Below are 17624 nucleotides of genomic sequence, written 5' to 3'. Positions count from 1 at the left end.
TCTTTTTTTTTTTTACTACCTTAAAGTAGACTGTTTAACATCATACTCTTGGTTTATTGCTATTTCTACTATTTATACTGTTACATTAGGATTTACTATGTTTATCCTAGACTACTTTTTAAAATCATTCCCAGGGTTCTTTCTTTTATTATCTTAATATCTTAAAATTGCTGAAGATTATTTTAAGCTTAAAGACTGTTAATGATTATATTATGATTATATATATATATATATATATATATATATATATTTTTTTTTTTTTTTTTTTTGATAGTATTTAGAATTCAGCTGCAATACATATCTCTTTGTTTTAATTCTCTAACGCCGCTGCGGGGTGGGGTTTGTTTTGTTTTGGACGTGCTCTGTCTCTTTGTATGTCAGAGGACCGGGACATCACGAAGTGGGATCAAGCCTCAAGTGGGGAGGCAAAATGGGGGGGGGGGGGGATAAAGGGGGGAGAGAAGGAGAGCAGGCTATATCTAATCTATTCCTTATAACTATAAATATCAATGCAACAATAGGCTAAAATGCAATAATTCATGGGGAATTTTGAAATTAAGATTAAAACTGCCTCACTACCAGTTAAGACTATAAAATGACATTAAAAACTCAGAATCAATGTCTCCATGATGGGACAGTTAACTTTGTGAGCTGGAATGTTAAAGGCCTGAATCACGAATTAAAGAGAAAGAAAGTATGCTCTCACCTAACAGGCTTAAACGCTAAAATAGTATTTTTGCAGGAGACCCACTTACTAAGCAAGGATCAGTTCAGACTACAAAAAGACTGGACTGGCCAAATGTTCCATTCTAGCTTTATAAAGAAAACTAGAGGGGTGGGAATTCTCATACATAGAACAGTTCCGTTTGTAGCATCAGATGTAGTATCGGACCCTAAATAGAGATATGTGATGGTCATGGGCAACTTATATAACAGTAAAATGATTTTGATAAATATTTATGCACCCAATGACGATGATAAGGAATTCATGCAAAATCTATTTGCATTGTGGGTTCGCTTCCCGGTTCCTCCCTGTGTGGATAGCGCTTTGAGTACTGAGAAAAGCGCTATATAAATGTAATGAATTATTATTATTATCCATTCCCAATGTGAACACTCATAAAATTATAATGGCTGGGGACTTTAATTGTGTTTTAAATCCACTCTTAGATAGGACTCCTGTGACAGGGGGGACGACATCTAACACTGCAAAGACAATTACATAGTTTTTAAATGACCACAACTTATCAGACCCCTGGAGGTTTCTTAACCCAAACTCAAGAACATATTCGTTCTACTCACCAGTGCATTATAGGTACTCAAGAATTGATTATTTTTTTATAGGTAATAATTTCCTGCCTATGATTAAATCATGCAAATACGACACAATTGTTATCTCCGACCATGCCCCTCTAGTCTTGGAGCTAAAATCATTAAGCCCCTCACACTCACCTCGCAGATGGCATCTTAACCCTCTTCTATTGGCAGACGAGAACTGCACAGAATTTATATCCAAACAAATCAGCTTCTTCCTAAAGACAAATACGCCCTCAGAGGTTTCTGCAGGAACACTCTGGGAAACTCTAAAGGCCTTTTTAAGAAGACAGATTATTTCATATCTTTCCCACAGAAATAAATTAGAAACCAAGAAAGTGTCAGAGCTAAGAAGCAAAATTACTAGAATAGATGAAGAACAAGCCAGGCGTCCAAGTGAAGCTCTTCACAGGAAAAGGCAGGCCCTGCATACAGAACTTAACATCTTAACAACTAAAGAAACTGAACAACTTATTTATAAGTCAAGACATCATTACTATGAACACGGAGAAAAAGCTAATAAGCTTTTAGCTCAACAAATTCACAAACAAGAAGTTCGCAATGCAATACCAGTAATCACCAACACGAATGGAGAAGAAATCAATGACCATAAAAATATAATGCACACATTTAGAGATTATTATAAATCCTTATATGTTACTGAGTTCAAAGAAGACAACACACAATCTAATGCATTTCTGGATACATTACAGACACCACAAATAGATGCTTTAAGTGCTGAGGAACTGGATAAACCTCTGACGCTGACAGAATTACTAGATGCTATAAAGTCACTTCAAAGCGGGAAATCAGCAGGCCCTGATGGTTACTCCGTAGAATTTTATAAGAAATTCTTCACTCAGCTAGCTCCCCTCTTATTGGCAACATTTACAGAAGCTAGAGACAACCAAATACTACCTCAAACATTTCGTCAAGCATTAATTACTGTCTTTCCTAAACAAAATAAGGACTTGTTACAATGTGCATCATACAGACCAATTTCACTACTGAATAATGATGTTAAGATACTCTCAAAAATTCTAGCTAGAAGGATGGAGAAAATGCTGTCCTCGGTAATATCACAGGATCAAACTGGATTTATTAAAGGCTGATACCTATCTTCCAATCTCTGACGCTTGTTTAATGTTATATATTCACCAGCAAAATCAAACACCCCAGAGATATTACTATCATTAGACGCAGAAAAAGCATTTGATATGATTGAATGGAACTACGTTTTCACTGCATTGGAGAAATTTGGGTTTGGCCCGAATATTTGTGCATGGATCAAACTACTGTATACCAGTCCAGAAGCTTCAGTTTGTATTAACAACATTTGCTCAGACTACTTTAAGCTAGAACGTGGTACCAGACAAGGATGTCCCTTGTCACCACTGCTGTTTGCAATCGCCATTGAACCACTGGCGGTTCACTGTCAAAATTCTTATCAGATAAAGGGGATTATCAGAGAAGGACTGGAACAGAAAATTTCTCTATATGCAGATGATATGGTTTTATATGTATCAGACCCAGAAAACACTGTGCCTGCAGTTCTAACAGCACTAACAGAATTTCAAAAGATATCCGGTCTCAGAATTAATCTGAATAAAAGTATACTCTTTCCAGTGAATTCACAAGCATATAATATTAGATTGGACCCCCTACCTTTTACCATAGCAGATCAGTTTAAATACCTAGTGGTAAATATCACAAGTAAACATAAAGCTCTTTATCAACAAAATTTTGCCATCTGTATGGAAAAAATTAAGCAAGACTTGCATAGATGGTCAACCCTTCATCTCACTCTAGCCGGAAGAATTAACGTTGTTAAGATGAATATCCTTCCTAAACTTCTTTTTTTATTTCAAAACATTCCAATATATATCAATAATTCATTTTTTAAGCAATTAGATTCAACAATAACCTCATTCATTTGGAACTCAAAACACCCAGGTATCCGAAGAGCGACCCTACAAAGACCTCAGGCAGAAGGTGGCATGGCTTTACCTAATTTTCAGTTTTATTACTGGGCAGCAAACGTACAAGCCATAAAAACCTGGACACAAAAAAATGAACATACACAGGCCTGGTCCGCAATAGAAGTAAAATCCTGTAGAACTTCTTTATACTCCCTGCTCTGCGCTCCAATAAATGCAAGTTATCGCAAATATACTAATAACCCAATTGTGCTTTACTCACTCAGAATATGGACCCAACTTAGAAAGCATTTTAAGATGGAAAATCTGATATCTGTGGCACCTTTGCAAGAGAACCACCTCTTTCAACCCTCGCAAACATATCCAGTTTGTAATACCTGGAAAAGTTTTGGGATTAAAATGCTCAGAGATCTTTATATAGACAACATATTTACATCTTTTGAACAATTGCGTTCCAAATTCAACCTCCCAGCTACACACTTCTTTCACTATCTTCAAATTAGAAATTTTGTTAAACAGAAACTGCCCGATTTTCCTCACCTCGTACCCTCCACCATGCTGGAAAAAATACTGCTCAATTTCGAGGAATTAAACACCATTTCCGCAATATATAAAATCTTATTAGAGTCCCTGTCTTTCAAAGACCCAAGAGGACATTGGGAAGAAGATCTCTTAATCAATATACCAGAAAAGGAGTGGAAGGTAGCAAAGCAGAGAATTCACTTGAGCTCCATATGCGCAAAGCATAGAATTATTCAACTAAAAATTATATATCGAACTCATCTGTCTCGCTTAAAACTGTCCAAAATGTTTCCAGGCCAGGATCCAACCTGCGAGCGCTGCAACCAAGTTCCTGCCTCACTGGGTCACATGTTCTGAGCCTGCACCAAACTAACATCATTTTGGACAAAAATGTTTAAGTGCCTCTCAGACAGCCTTAGTATCACAATCCCTCCTAACCCACTAACAGCTGTGTTCGGTGTTCTTCCAGACGGACTTGAAGTGGAGAAGGACAAGCAAACGGTGATTGCATTCACTACACTTTTGGCACGCAGACTTATTTTGTTAAATTGGAAGAATCCTAATTCTCCTCTGATAAGTCGGTGGGAAACCGATGTTTTATATTATTTGAAATTGGAAAAAATCAAATTCTCAGTTAGAGGATCTGTACAGAATTTTTTCAAAACCTGGCAGGATCTAATCAATATTATTTTAGAATAAGAGAAATAACTATTACCGCATTTATTTTCCTTCTCCATTTTTTATATAGATATATACAGTATATTTCTACCTTTCTTTTGTTTATTGTTGCCTTATTAAAAAGCCCTAAGCAATTCTCCTTTGGCTAAGCTCTCCATCTCAGGGGTGGGTATTTGATTTGTCTTCAATTTCTCTTTTTTTTTGTTATAAATTGATCTATTTGTATGGAATGATTAGAATAAAATTAATAAATAAAATAAAAATAAAAAGATGCTGATCAGCCACAGACCTTACTTTACCACATGGAAGTAGTATGAAAACACAATGAGGAGACAGAGAATATGTGGGTAAAAGGAATGGAAGTACAGGGGAAGAGAACATAAAAAGACTTGAAGGAAAAAGGCTGGACTGGCAAGGAGGTGCAGGATCGAGCCATATGGCGAAGGCTAACCAAGCACATCAGCCCACATACAAGTGGGAAAAGATGGAAGAAGAAGAAGTAAAAGAAGATGTAAAACAACTGCACCTGAGGATTAGAATTAAAGAAAAGCCTCAATCAGAATTGATCACTAAAGTTAGCTGAGTTCCACCAATAAATCAGTATAGACCCCAGACAGACAGAAAGTAAAAGGGACCTCAACTGGGAAAATATGACAGGAGAAGACATAACAGTGAGAGAGGCCTAGGTCTGCATGAAAGAAGAAAAACAATATATAAAGATGTGTCAGCCAAACCTGACACCCATAGGTGTATTAGGTGAGTGGCAGTAGGTTTAAAAAAATATTTTATGACAGTTCTAACTGATTGATCATAGATGGAATTATCACTGCTCTTCCCATACCTGTTCTCCAAGATGAACGCCTGGCTACATTCCTGACCACAACTCCCCAGGAGCAAGTTGTATTAAGTGTGCTCAGTCTGAGTAATTCCACCCTCCAGTAATGAACTACATAGTGAGTGCCACTTGAAGACAATCATCAATCTACTAAATTAAACACTAAGGCCTGTGTGCTCAGTCACCTCTGATTGGTCAGTTTGGTTTTGGTAATGCAATGAAAGAGGAGGAGTAAAGGTGCTGAGAGAGTTTGTCCTCAAAGACAAGAAGTCTAAAACCAGACAGAAGGTGAGAAAGATGCTTCGAAAATGAGAGTCTGAGAAGAGGGCTTTACGGGAACACACTTGAGTGAGGAAGCGCTGGTCAAGAGAGGTTCAGACACAAGCAAATACCATGGAAAGGCACTGAAGGTGCACTTAGGGCAAGAGATAGCCAATATTATTAAATCATTCTAATAGCCGTAAAAGGCATAAATGTAAAGATGACATATTTCTTTTCAGCATTTTATGCATGATTAGAATATTGTTTTTGTTTTCTACAATTCACCATATGCACATAGTAGTGCTGACGTAGTTCCGGTGAAATCCCAGCCAGCTCAGTCACCTCCGCTGTCCACACTGCACTTGTGATTTTTGTCTGAGAAATGTCCGAGAAAAAGAAGCTTAAGTTTCAGCGTACAGATAGCTCTAGAGCTGAACAGATTTGTGAACCTTTATGTTCAGCGTCCAGTAAGTACAACAAGGCATTTTGTTTTCATGCTTCTCCCTCTGATACAGAAGTCTGATTTAAATGGATCATCGCTATCCAGAAAGAGAGCTTTACAGTTAGTCCCCAATACCCGAGTTTGTAGCCAGCTTTTTAAAAAAAGGGGATTTTCACGAGACAGGGCACCGACTGTTGAAGAAGGGAGCGGTCCCTACGTTGTTTGAGGGGAACAATTTCTCTATTCCACTTTCAAGACCAGGGGTCTCATGTATAAACAGTGCATACGCACAAAAATGTTACGTAAGCCCGTTTCCGCTCTCATATTGTGATGTATAAAACCTAAACCTGGCGTAAAGCCACACACATTTTCACACTAGCTCAAGCCCTGGTGTATGCAAGTTCTCCTCTCGGTTTTGCAAACTGGCAGCACCCAGCGTCAAAGCAGTGGTTTTGTTCAAGTGTGGTTTCTCTTTCTTTTACTGACGCGGTTTTATCAAATTCACTGAAATTAACCGTATATTGTTTATTAGTTTAAGGCATCTGATTGTAATTAATGTGTAACAATATAATGGTCCACGGAATGGCCAAACTATTCCAAATACCATAGCTACTTTAGCATTGTTACTCTCTCACTACACCACTCAGAGTATTTATCCCTCTGTATCTGAGTGTGGAATCACAGCTCTACAGTAGCTGATTGGAAAGAGAATTATCAGGATACAGCATCAAGCACACGCTGCCTCAGCCATTCGCTATTTGAACTGCTCCCATACGGCAAATGCTTCAGAGCCTCTCCTGTACTGACCTTGCGGTTCAGAAACTGTTTCATCCCAAGAACTATAAATGCACTAAATCAGTCCATCAAGTGCTCCTTATAGAACTGTTTGTGCTTATAAGTACAATCACCTCACTGTAAACTTGCGATACAGTTATAATATTGTACAACCTGAGCCACTTTATAAAGCGTGTATTTACATATGATGACGATATCATTTTTAAGATGAAATGCAGCAAAATATGTTTATTATATTATACAGATAAAATGTTAACATCATTTAAATATGCTGTATTGTTAATAATTAAACATGTGAGGACACAGTGGCACAGCACTAGCTAGTTCAGTGATTGTTCCTGCTTCGCTCTCTATTCTTGCTGGGACTGGCGTGACCCTGGATGGATAGATGGATAGAATAATTAAACATGTACTACGAAGATAATTTCAATGTTCCTTAAAGGTTTGAAGAATCAGCGTTCTAAGCTTACAGATGGCTTAATGTCTATTACAGAGCTGATTGTGTGGTGATTGGTTACTTGGAGAAAGGAATTGGGCGTTAGTATGTTTGAAAGAGACAGTACTGCTATAATAAATTATTTCATCGAAGGTCGCGCACGATGCAGCAAGCATTTTGCGGGAGACAGGAACAATCTCTGGACGGGACGCCTGCTCGTCACTATCACTGTGCCACCGTGTTCCCATATTTAATAACATGCTTTAACTCCTATAATCATGAAAATGATATCAAGTATACATCTCAGTATTTAAATTATTCAGAGAGCTGCAATATCACGAATGTAATGGATTATGTGTCCTGTCGGAGGAACAGAAAGCCCGTTTAAGTATCATGTAGTGATTCACACACATAGAGTACATACAAGAACACATACAAAACAAAGCATTTAACGTGCTACTTTAGTTACGATGGTATTTGAGAAACTCGTAAAATAAACGATTTAAAGATGAAGTTTATGATGCTCTACTTTAATGATAAAATAAACTACGTGATTAAAGTGAGAATTTCGAGATTAAAGTTCGTGCTTTTTTCTCACTGTGTCCCTACTTTTTTTTTTCTCTGTACCCTAATAAGCTTTCATATGACACTCAGACAGTGAGCTACGACTCGCCTTTTCACGGTGACTTTGATATCTGACAACTTCTTTTTTATTTTGGGCACTGTGCGACTTTCTGAACTTGAGCTTTCGAGTTTCTCTGACACTCTCTGATGTCACTCGCATAGCACTGTTTAAACTAACTAATAGTACATTTTTCTTTGTGTCCACTTGGTATTCACTGAAATTCTTCTATTTTCCCCCTTGCTTTTGCCATTGACCATTCACAGAACGCTTAGCTTAAGGCCTATTTATATTGATTTGCATATTCAAAGAGGCGTAATTCTGGGAGGAGATGGGTCGGGACTGCAGGCGCGTGCATGTGCGTTACTTTTCATGCTGACCGGGATTTATGGAGCGGAAGAACGTGGAAGTTGGTGAACGCACAGATTTATGCATCTGTATTTTTTTTGTGCATACGCACATTTCCACTTTTGTCCGTACGCCATGTTTTAGTGTGAATTCTACACACGCCGTTATGCATGAGGCCCCATGGGTTTGGGAGAGAAGAAAGCAACCGACGGAGGATGAAACATTAGGCAAAGAGGAGGATGACAAAATCCTTGAGTACCACAGCTACGCTTTGGCTCCAGATCCAGCAGTTGTTGACCTAACGCTTAGTGAAAACGTGTCTCTCAGAGAGGAGAACCTCCAGATGAGGAAACAAGCTGAGACCCTTATAATAAAGCAGGGGTTTGCCATTCACTGTTTTGCTGGCTCAGAGACATTCACATTTTTACAACATAAGATGCCCATCAGACTCCTGTCATTATGTATTAAGCTTACATACACATTCGCCTGTCCCTGCATAAAGTTTAATGACTAATTATTGAAATTGTATTTTTGTCCCATGTTAGTTCATAGTAGATTGTTTTAGTTTTCAATTGTAACACCTGTAGCACTGAATCCTAATGTTAATCTTTCCTTTCTCTGAATCCTTGTTTGAAACTGAGATTAACGAAAAATGTTAACAGCGACTGACGCAGACGCATAACGTTAGCGGTATCACAATGTTAGCCTTGGCTTCTACACAAGCATGTGAATATGTCCGGATCTTACCTGCCGAATTGTGGATGTAGCTTGACACATATGGTTGGAAGCCCTTCTCTTTTTTTTAGCTTCTGACATTTGACACAATGTTTGAATAATGTGACTTTATGCTGTAAGTCTGGGCATGTCCTGAAGTGATCGGGTGAAAAACGCCATAGCTAGTCTGTTTTGATATCGGTGCCAGAAGAGAGTGTGTATATAGCCTATTGAAAAAAGTAAAAGCTTGGGCACCCCAAGATATTTGTGATCTCAGACCTTCATTAGCTCGCTAGTACAGTATGTTGGTGGCTTGTTCACAGTCATCATTAGGAAACCCCAGGTGATACAAATTGCAACACTGCATAAATTCTGACTCCTTAAACCATCCCTACAATGTACAAAAGTATGTTTGGAGAAAAAAGGGGTCCGAATTCCAGAAAAAGAACACATCTCCAACTATTAAACATGGCAGTGGATTGATCAGGCTTTGGGCTTGTGTTGTAGCCAGTGGCTCAGGTAACATGTCCCTGGTAGAGGGAAGAATGGATTCAAATAAATACCAGCAAATTCTGGAAACACACCATCTGTGAAAAAGAGGATGGGTCCTACAACAAGATAACGATCCGAAACAAACCTCAAAGTCTACAATGGAATACCTCAAGAGGTGCAAGCTAGCAGTTTTGCCAAGACCCTGACAGTCCCCGACCTAAACAACATTGAAAATCTGTAGATAGATCACAAAAGAGCAGTGCATGCAATATGTCCCACGAATCTTGCAGAATTACAAGCCGTTTTCTGGACGAATGGGTGACTACACCCCAAATAAGAACTCAAAGACTCTTAGCTGGCTACAAAAAGTGTTTACAAGCTGTGATATTTGCCAAAGGGGGTCTTACTGAGGGCAGATCATGTCGGATGCCCAAACTTTTGCTTCAGGCCTTTTTCATTTTTTTGGTATTTTGTCCTGTGAGTGATGGAAATGCAAATGTAATTGTGCCTAAAATATTAAAGAAATGTATCACCTTTAACTTCATGCCTTTTGGTAATCAGTTCATCTTCTGCTCACTTAACTATTCACAGTAACAGACATTTTAAAGAAGGGTTGCTCTAACTTTTGCATACCCCTAAGGTCTGTCCATCTGTCATGTGAGTACCACTACTGTTGCTAGAACATTGATCTTGGTCTTGAGCAAAAGCTTATGACCTGATGTCTTCTGGTAAATCAAAAAATTTGAAGTAGCAGCAACCTCAGCAAACTGGCCTGCACTCGTGGGATTCTTACAGCAAAGTCATAGTCAAAAGAAACAGAAAGGCAGCAACATCTGCAGAGTGTCAAGCAAATTACAGAGGCTGATGCCATAATGAGGGACACCATAATACAACGAAGATGTCACTGCAAGTGCAGAAAACAGAATGCAGGAATGACAAAGACAGAGAAACGCATGTGAATGGATGTCTGCATGTAGCTACTGGGGTTAGAAACTTGATCTTCATTATCCTGAAAATGTATGACCCAATATGTTCTAGAAATTCAAAAAATGTCAGGTAGCATCAACCTGCACTTATGGGCTTCTAATGGCAAAATGATTGGCAAATGAAGTGTATGGTGGAAAGAAAAAGAAGACCAATAACATCTGCCAAACATCAGTCAAATTGCGGTGTCTGGTGGCATGATGAAGAGCACCATAATAGGAGGAAGAAGAAGAAGTGCAGTGCAATCTAGTAAGTGTCAAAATGAAGGGTAAAGAATGCAAGAACAACAAAGACAGAGAAACGTATGCGGCCAGATGTCCTTGTGTTTCACTAGTACTGTATGTTGAGGAGAGACAGAGAGAGAAAGATGCACCCTAATGAAGCAGGGTGGACAATATCATCACTGGGAAACAATGGCCATTGAAAGGTTAGAGCAACTACACTGAGCACCATATTCACAGATCACCCCAAATTCACCAATAAGATAAGGTAAGCCATGGCAATCCTTAATCCCAGTGCAGTGGGACAAAGTTAGGTGTACTAAAATGTGGGAAATCCTGCCCTCCAGTGGGACAGAAGGGAATTTCTGGCACTTATATTCTATGAAGAAAATACCAAAAAAGAGAAAGAAGTTCATCTCCGACTATTAGGCTAGACCTTGTCCTGGGGTTTTAATTTAATAGATAATAAGTGGAATAATGCCTGGTGTGGGGAGTGGGGAGAAATTGCATTTAAGGACAAAAAAATTCACCTCGCCTCACCAGCACCAACACGGTAAGAGAGACCACAATATGCCATCCAGCACCTCCCTAGTGGAAGGAAAATTATGAGCGGGACAACGTGAGGTATGCCATACATAGAAAAGTGTGCCCTCCAGTGGGGAAGAAATGAATTACAGGTAACTAGTATTAAATGGGGAAAATACCATAAAAGACAGAGCACGAGTTACAGTGCTAGGCTAGGCCGTGTCCTGGGGCTCTGATTTACTAATTGAGTGGAGCAACATTTGGGATGGAGATTAGGGGCGACCTGCATTCAAGGAGATAAAGGAGCTACACGCACAAATTCACGTGACCCCACCAGCACCAACATGCTAAGATAGGCCACAACATCACTATCCAGCCCCCTAGTGGAAGGAAAATGACAAGTGGCTCAATGTTAGGGTCAGGGTGCTGCACCTGGAAAAGTGTGCCCTCCGGTGGAGAAGAAAGGAATCACAAGTAACAAGTATTCAATGGGGAAAGCTCTAAAAAAGAAGAAAGAGACAGATGTGTTCCTATGGCCTACAGTAGATCGAGTTATTGTGCTCCAAATTACTGAAGTAAGAAGATGATAAGTGAAACAACTTTCCCACCTATACCAGCCAGCATGGTAGGGTAAATCTGAATGTTGGCAATCATGTTTCCTATTGAAAGTAAATTATAAGTGGAACAATGGCTAATGTGCTGCGGCAGGGAGCTGTAGAATGGTGTCGGAGCTGCACTCAAAAAATTCTGTGTGGGACAAAAGTAGGTACGTTGTACCTGAGCAATGCTGCCCTCTAGTGGTTTTACAGGGCAAATTGAATACAGAAAGAATCCATATTACTAACCGAGAATGGTAAACCAGATATTGACGCAGGGACCTGCCCGTGGACGCAGGAGACATAGTGCGCAGGCGCCACACAAAGCCCCCCTCCCCAGAGTGAAACGGGAGAGACTACGAACTGTCTGACATGCCGCAAACCAGGCAGGCACGGCTCCAAAAAGAAACCACTCGACTGACCGCGCTACAAAGTGAAACGGGAAACACCACGGAGTCCGCAGTGGTCCACAATGTACCGCATGATAGTACGGAAGAAGCTCCGTATTAACAATGGGGGGCCCCAGAGTGACACGGGCGGACGCTCCGTATTAAACGTACGTCATCCTCACACGTCCAAACTATACAGCATAGGTGGATCACATTACAGTGATGCATTATTAACAGTAAATATCACAGTATCGCAAACAAATGGAAATTAGTACTCGAAAAAGGGAGAATATAATCACCACGGACCAGGTGTCATTGAAACAAAAGCAGGATAACGTCATAAAGAGGTTAAAGAACGGGGCCAAACACATGGAGAGCAGGTTACAGATGATGACAACTGGAATGCAACAGCTTCAAAAAAACCTAGGCATGAAACACATGCACAGCGAGATACAGAATATAAAGGCAGAAACAACGACAGTTAAATGTCCACACCACACAGCGGAGGCAGACCCGGAAGGTGCAGGCGCCTACATCACGCGTCGGAAGGCGCAGGAAAGTACGAAAGGCAAAGGCACCTACACAGCATGGTAAAACCTGACATAATACGGAAGGCGCAGGCGTCGCCGCCATATTGTGCGTGGCACTACTGCGGAGTGAAGTTAGGAGTAATGTGCTGCTTGGGATCGTACAAAACGCCGAACGCGACCCACCGTCTGAAACTGCGGAGGCAAAGCAGGCACGAGTTCAAAACCGAACGAGCTCGACTGACGGATATACGCCTACAACGCGCGTCTCAAACCGCAGAAGCAGGGCAAGCGCAGGTTCAAAACAACGTAAGCTCCTACAACGTGCGTCTGAAACTACGGCTGCCCAGCGGGCATGGGTTCAAAACGCCGGGGGTAGGCGAGCGAAGCGAGCAGGGGGCGAAGCCCCCTTGTAGTATAAGAAGAGATGCACCATCAAGGCAGTTAATACTGTAGAATAAGGCAGGTTATGGCACCACACCGCTCTGGAGGGGCAAAATTGTAACAAATTAAATACTCAATGGCAGATGAAGGACCGGCATTCAAAAATAAAAAAACGAAGAGAGCTGCATCAATAATGCAATCCCAACCCACACCGTGACTTTTGAGTCCAGTTCTTGTGCTGAACAAAATGACAATGAGTGGGCCAGCAATACGCATAACCCTAATAATGTGCTTTTGTGTTTGTCAACCTCCTTAACTATCAGGGGGGTTTTCCTCTGCCAAAATTGCAAAGTGGGTGTGACAAAAAAGGACAAAAAAATAGCAGAGTTTGACATACAAGGGCCCCCCAACTGGGAAAAAAAAAGCTCCATAAATTAATAATGAGGGTCTGGTGAGCGCCTGATGTCAAGACTCAGAAATATCCTGACAGGTGGCAGAAGAAAACAACAAAGAGATGATGAACTTACGCCCCCGCCCACCCCCCCATCTACAAAGAAAAGACAAGCCCACCAGAATGATGAGATGTGTCTCAAGCAACAGAAACTCTGCCAAATAAGAGAACCCGCAGCACCCAAAGCTGCCAGCGTAAATAAACTCCAGCTCACCTGCATCCCGTTCTTGGTTCTCCAGGACAGGCCTAACTGGTTAGCCAGCACGGCTGCCGTCACAGTGGTGCCATTATTTCCTCCCCATCCAACCAGCATGACACCAAGCTTGGGGACAGCTCTCTGGGTCCGGAACGTGAAACTGATGGAGGAGGGAGTCACCTGTGGTGATAGAGGCAATCAGACAGATTGAGAGGTGGTCACTTGTAGCATCTGCACAGCTGGGGACATGTGGGTGGGTTTCTGCACGTGTGCATCGAAATTCTGTGTACTCACTGCTTTGTGTGAGTTAATAAGGATATTATGAAATGAGCTCACGATTGCCCAACGACCCACAGAGTCACCCAAAAAAAAAAAAGAAAAAAAAGGCATCTTGGCACCGGCAGTGAAACAAGATGGCACTTGGCAGGATGTGAACAATGTCTCTAAACTGGTGTCTGCCAAGGCAGCCAGCATCCTGACGAATCCTAAATACTGGAGGCACAGGGGTGAGCGTTGCTGCTTCACAGCTCCAGAGACTTGGGTTCAACTCCTAGCTCCTTTAATGCCTCTATGGACTTTGCATGGTCTGTCTGTGCATGCAGTGAAGGAAGACACCAGTTAGACAGATGCCCGGCTGGTGAAGTACTTTGCCATCTACAAAGGCTTACCTAAGGAGCTTTGCACCTTTCAAATAAAAATTAAGAAAATGCACATTGCTTATACAGTGTGGTGTAGTGGTTAAGACTTTGGACTTCAAATCCTGAGGTTGTGGGTTCACATCTCACTACTGATACTGTGTGCCCAGGAGCAAGTCATGTGACCTGTCTGTGGTCCAATTGGAAAAACAAAAGGGATGCAAACGATTGGATCTGAGATGTAACTTACCTCGGGTAAGGGAGTGAGCCAAATAAAAAGTAACGATAATAAAAAAAAGTCATACCTTGTAAGCGCCTTTCTCCAGTGTGACCCTGCTCATCTGGTAACAGTAGTTGGATTCTATGAACTGGTCGGTGTAGCGCACGTTGGGGCTGTCGACGTGAACGAGTTCAGCCATAGTGGAGACCTGCAAGGGAGAGAGAGAGAGAGAGATAAGGACACGGGGTGCAAAGCTTAGGGCTCGGAATGATCAAATCTCCGCCCACTACTTTAATATACGCACACGTCAGCAAAAGGAGGAGTCGCGGCGAGGCAGGAGGGTGTGCTCGTGCACGGCTTTGGCCAGCCTGGGCTCACTTGTGAGTGATTGGTGGGACTGCAGGACCAAGTCCTCGGGAGTCTCATAAACGTGGAAAGCAGACCTCATTACGTGAAAAGACTTTTGAAGAAGAGAAGCTGTAAATCACGGAGGTGTGTTTGGGGTTATAGCAGTGATGCCATTGCCATCAGGTGTGCTCGTTCTTGGCTTTCGTCCTGTCAGGATGCCCATGTAAGTGCGCGTGTCCGGTAGGACTTCCGGACTAAGGTGTTCATTATCTCGTAAAACGCTTCAGACTGAGCACATTTACACGAATATACAGTATATATATTTTTCAAAGAGAGAACCAGTCATGAATGAACAACAACAACAATTATTTATATAGCACATTTTCATACAAATAATGTAGCTCAAAGTGTTTTACATGATAAAGAAAAGAAAAATAAAAGACAAAGCATTACAGCATGTCGCCGAAGTATGTTTGGGATTATAAAAGTGATGCCATTGCTGTCGGGTGTGTTTTAGTTGTAATGCAGTTGTGGTCAGGTGTGCTCGTGCACAGCTGCGGCCGGTCAGGACGCTCGTGCGTTTCGTACAGTTCAGATCGTGACGTTCGCGTGTGTGCGCGTGCTCGGAGTGACTTCAGGGCCAGGTGGGTATTCGCTATCTCACAACCGCTTCTTTACACTGATATGTTTTTTCCATGCTGCGGAACTGTCATGAATGAAGACATTCTAACAAGTCACGGAGGTGTGTTTGGGGTTATAGCAGTGATGTTATTGCAGTCGGCTGTATTTGAAGATTTAGCTGAAATGCCATATTAGTCGAGTGCGCACGTACACAGCTTCGGCCAGTCAGAACGCTCGTGTCCACTTCAGTCCCGTCAGATCTGGACTCTCATGAGCGGTAGGACCCGAAGAGCAGGTAGTCGTGTATCTCGTAAAATGAGACTTCATTACAGGAGTAGACTTTTTCAACAAGAGAAGCCACCATGAATAAACGCATAAAAACACGTCACGGAGCCGAGATTGGAGTTACAGCAGTTATGCCAAAGTAATCGGATGTGCTTGTGATTGTCTTTCACAGGTCGGGACGTTCGTGTCCGTTTAATTCCCGTCAAATCAGGGCGTTGGTGCGTGCGCGTGATCGGTAGGACCCGAGGAGCAAGTATTCGTTATCTCGTGGACGCAACGGGAGGGCAAGCAAAGTTCGTTAACAGAATTAGACCTTATCAAGAAGACTTATGAATGCACCGATTACAACTTGTGACCGAGGCGCGGTTAGGGTTATAGCAGCAATGCTATTATCGCCGGTTGCGTTTGGCGTTGCAGTTGTAATGCTACAGTAGTCGGGTGTGCTCGTGCACGGCTTTGGACAATCAGGAAACTGGCCGCTTCATTATTGTCAGATCTGGGTGCTCGCGAACGTGCGACATCGGCAGGACCCGAAAAGTATGTATTGGTCATATTGGTAATCTCAGGCGAGTACACTTCGTTACAAGAGTGTACTTTTTTTAAAGAAAAGGAACGTTCACTCATCAAGCCAGTGCAGTATGTACGGAGAAGGAGCGAGTGGCTCTAGCGGTTATTCAAGCAGGGCGCGCGCGAACCTCACTCTCTTTCAGGATTAGACGTCATGAATGAATGACGTGCACTCTGTCGGAATGTTTGCAGCTGCGAACGACGACACGCGGAAGGACAATAAGAATCCCGCCTCTTTGGCCCCGATCGTGTAACAACTTACACTTCTTAGCGGTGCAGCTTTAATGACGCGCAAAGTCTTCCGAAGTTTTTTTTTCCCCCTTGTAGTTTCGTGCAAGCCTGGCGATAAAGCTGAAGCGAGGCGATGAAATGCGTGGCTTTAAAGGTCCGCGAGCAGCCACTCGCGAAAAGGGGGCGTTACTGTTCTGGTAGGGGCGTGGTCAGAAAGCATTAAAGAGGTGAAGAGTTGAGTGGAAATTTTTCAAAAATCTGCACAGCACAAGTCATCCTGATGCGCAGCGTCGCGAGCTTTCAGTACTTCAGTGCCAAGGAGGTGTTAGTGCGGACGTGTCCCTTCCCTTGTGGGTATCGTGGGAAATTTCCACAACACACTGTAGCCAAGGAGAGCTCGACACAGCGAATCGCGCATTCAAAATCCATCGGAAGATTTAATTAAATCCAGTTTCAGGGTCAAATTGACCGCCTATCCAGACAGAAAATACATTACATACTTGAAGCGGTAACCCCATGAGATTCTATGGGGATTCTAGGAGTCGTGGTTAGAATTATTTAAACAAAAAAATAAAAAGAACGCTGTCAGGATGATTGTACTGAATGCGCAGTTTAGCGAAATGCGTCCTTATTCGGTTTTATGAATGAGTTAAATAAAAATCACAAATTATTCAGCCGAGAAATCACGTAAATCTTTGCGAATTCTTCCATCCATGATCGAGTCCAGGCACTGTGCACAATAGCTCATGCCGGGCTTGTTAACGGACATGCGGAGAACGCGCAGACTCACACGGGAGACAAATGGGGGGTACATAGCGGGACAGCAGCACCCGTAGAGAAGGACCTAGTCAGAATTCTTAATGGTGCTAAAATGGGGCAAATGAATATAAATATTTATCCCATCCTAGCAGCATGAGGCGAATAAAAGGGGCAGTGATTAAATAAAAAAATCTGTACCATTATAATAGGAAATGTAAAAAATGTACACTCGAGAAAAACACACGGTGTCCAGATATTAAAAAATGGAGGATTTCAATCGTTTGAAAAT

The 17624-nt window shown here is 41.8% G+C and overlaps 1 protein-coding gene across 1 annotated transcript in view; it reads right to left on the bottom strand.

The window, feature by feature from the left end:
• The window catches only part of LOC114662733 (inositol-3-phosphate synthase 1-A-like), a 59818-nt gene extending 42885 nt beyond the window's left edge, over positions 1 to 16933 (bottom strand). Inside the window, exons 1-3 of the mRNA XM_028816377.2 lie at positions 16608 to 16933; positions 14610 to 14732; positions 13688 to 13849 (exon numbers count right to left, since the gene is read on the bottom strand). Coding sequence (XP_028672210.1) covers positions 13688 to 13849; positions 14610 to 14723 — 276 coding nt within the window. The 5' untranslated portion in view covers positions 14724 to 14732; positions 16608 to 16933. The remainder of the gene's footprint in view (positions 1 to 13687; positions 13850 to 14609; positions 14733 to 16607) is intronic.
• Positions 16934 to 17624: the final 691 nt, after the last annotated feature.

This window comes from Erpetoichthys calabaricus, chromosome 12, assembly GCF_900747795.2.
Source record: "Erpetoichthys calabaricus chromosome 12, fErpCal1.3, whole genome shotgun sequence".
Classification (NCBI taxonomy): Eukaryota; Metazoa; Chordata; class Cladistia; order Polypteriformes; family Polypteridae; genus Erpetoichthys; species Erpetoichthys calabaricus.
Note: the sequence above shows the minus strand (reverse complement) of the source record. Positions and strands in the feature narration are given on the sequence as shown.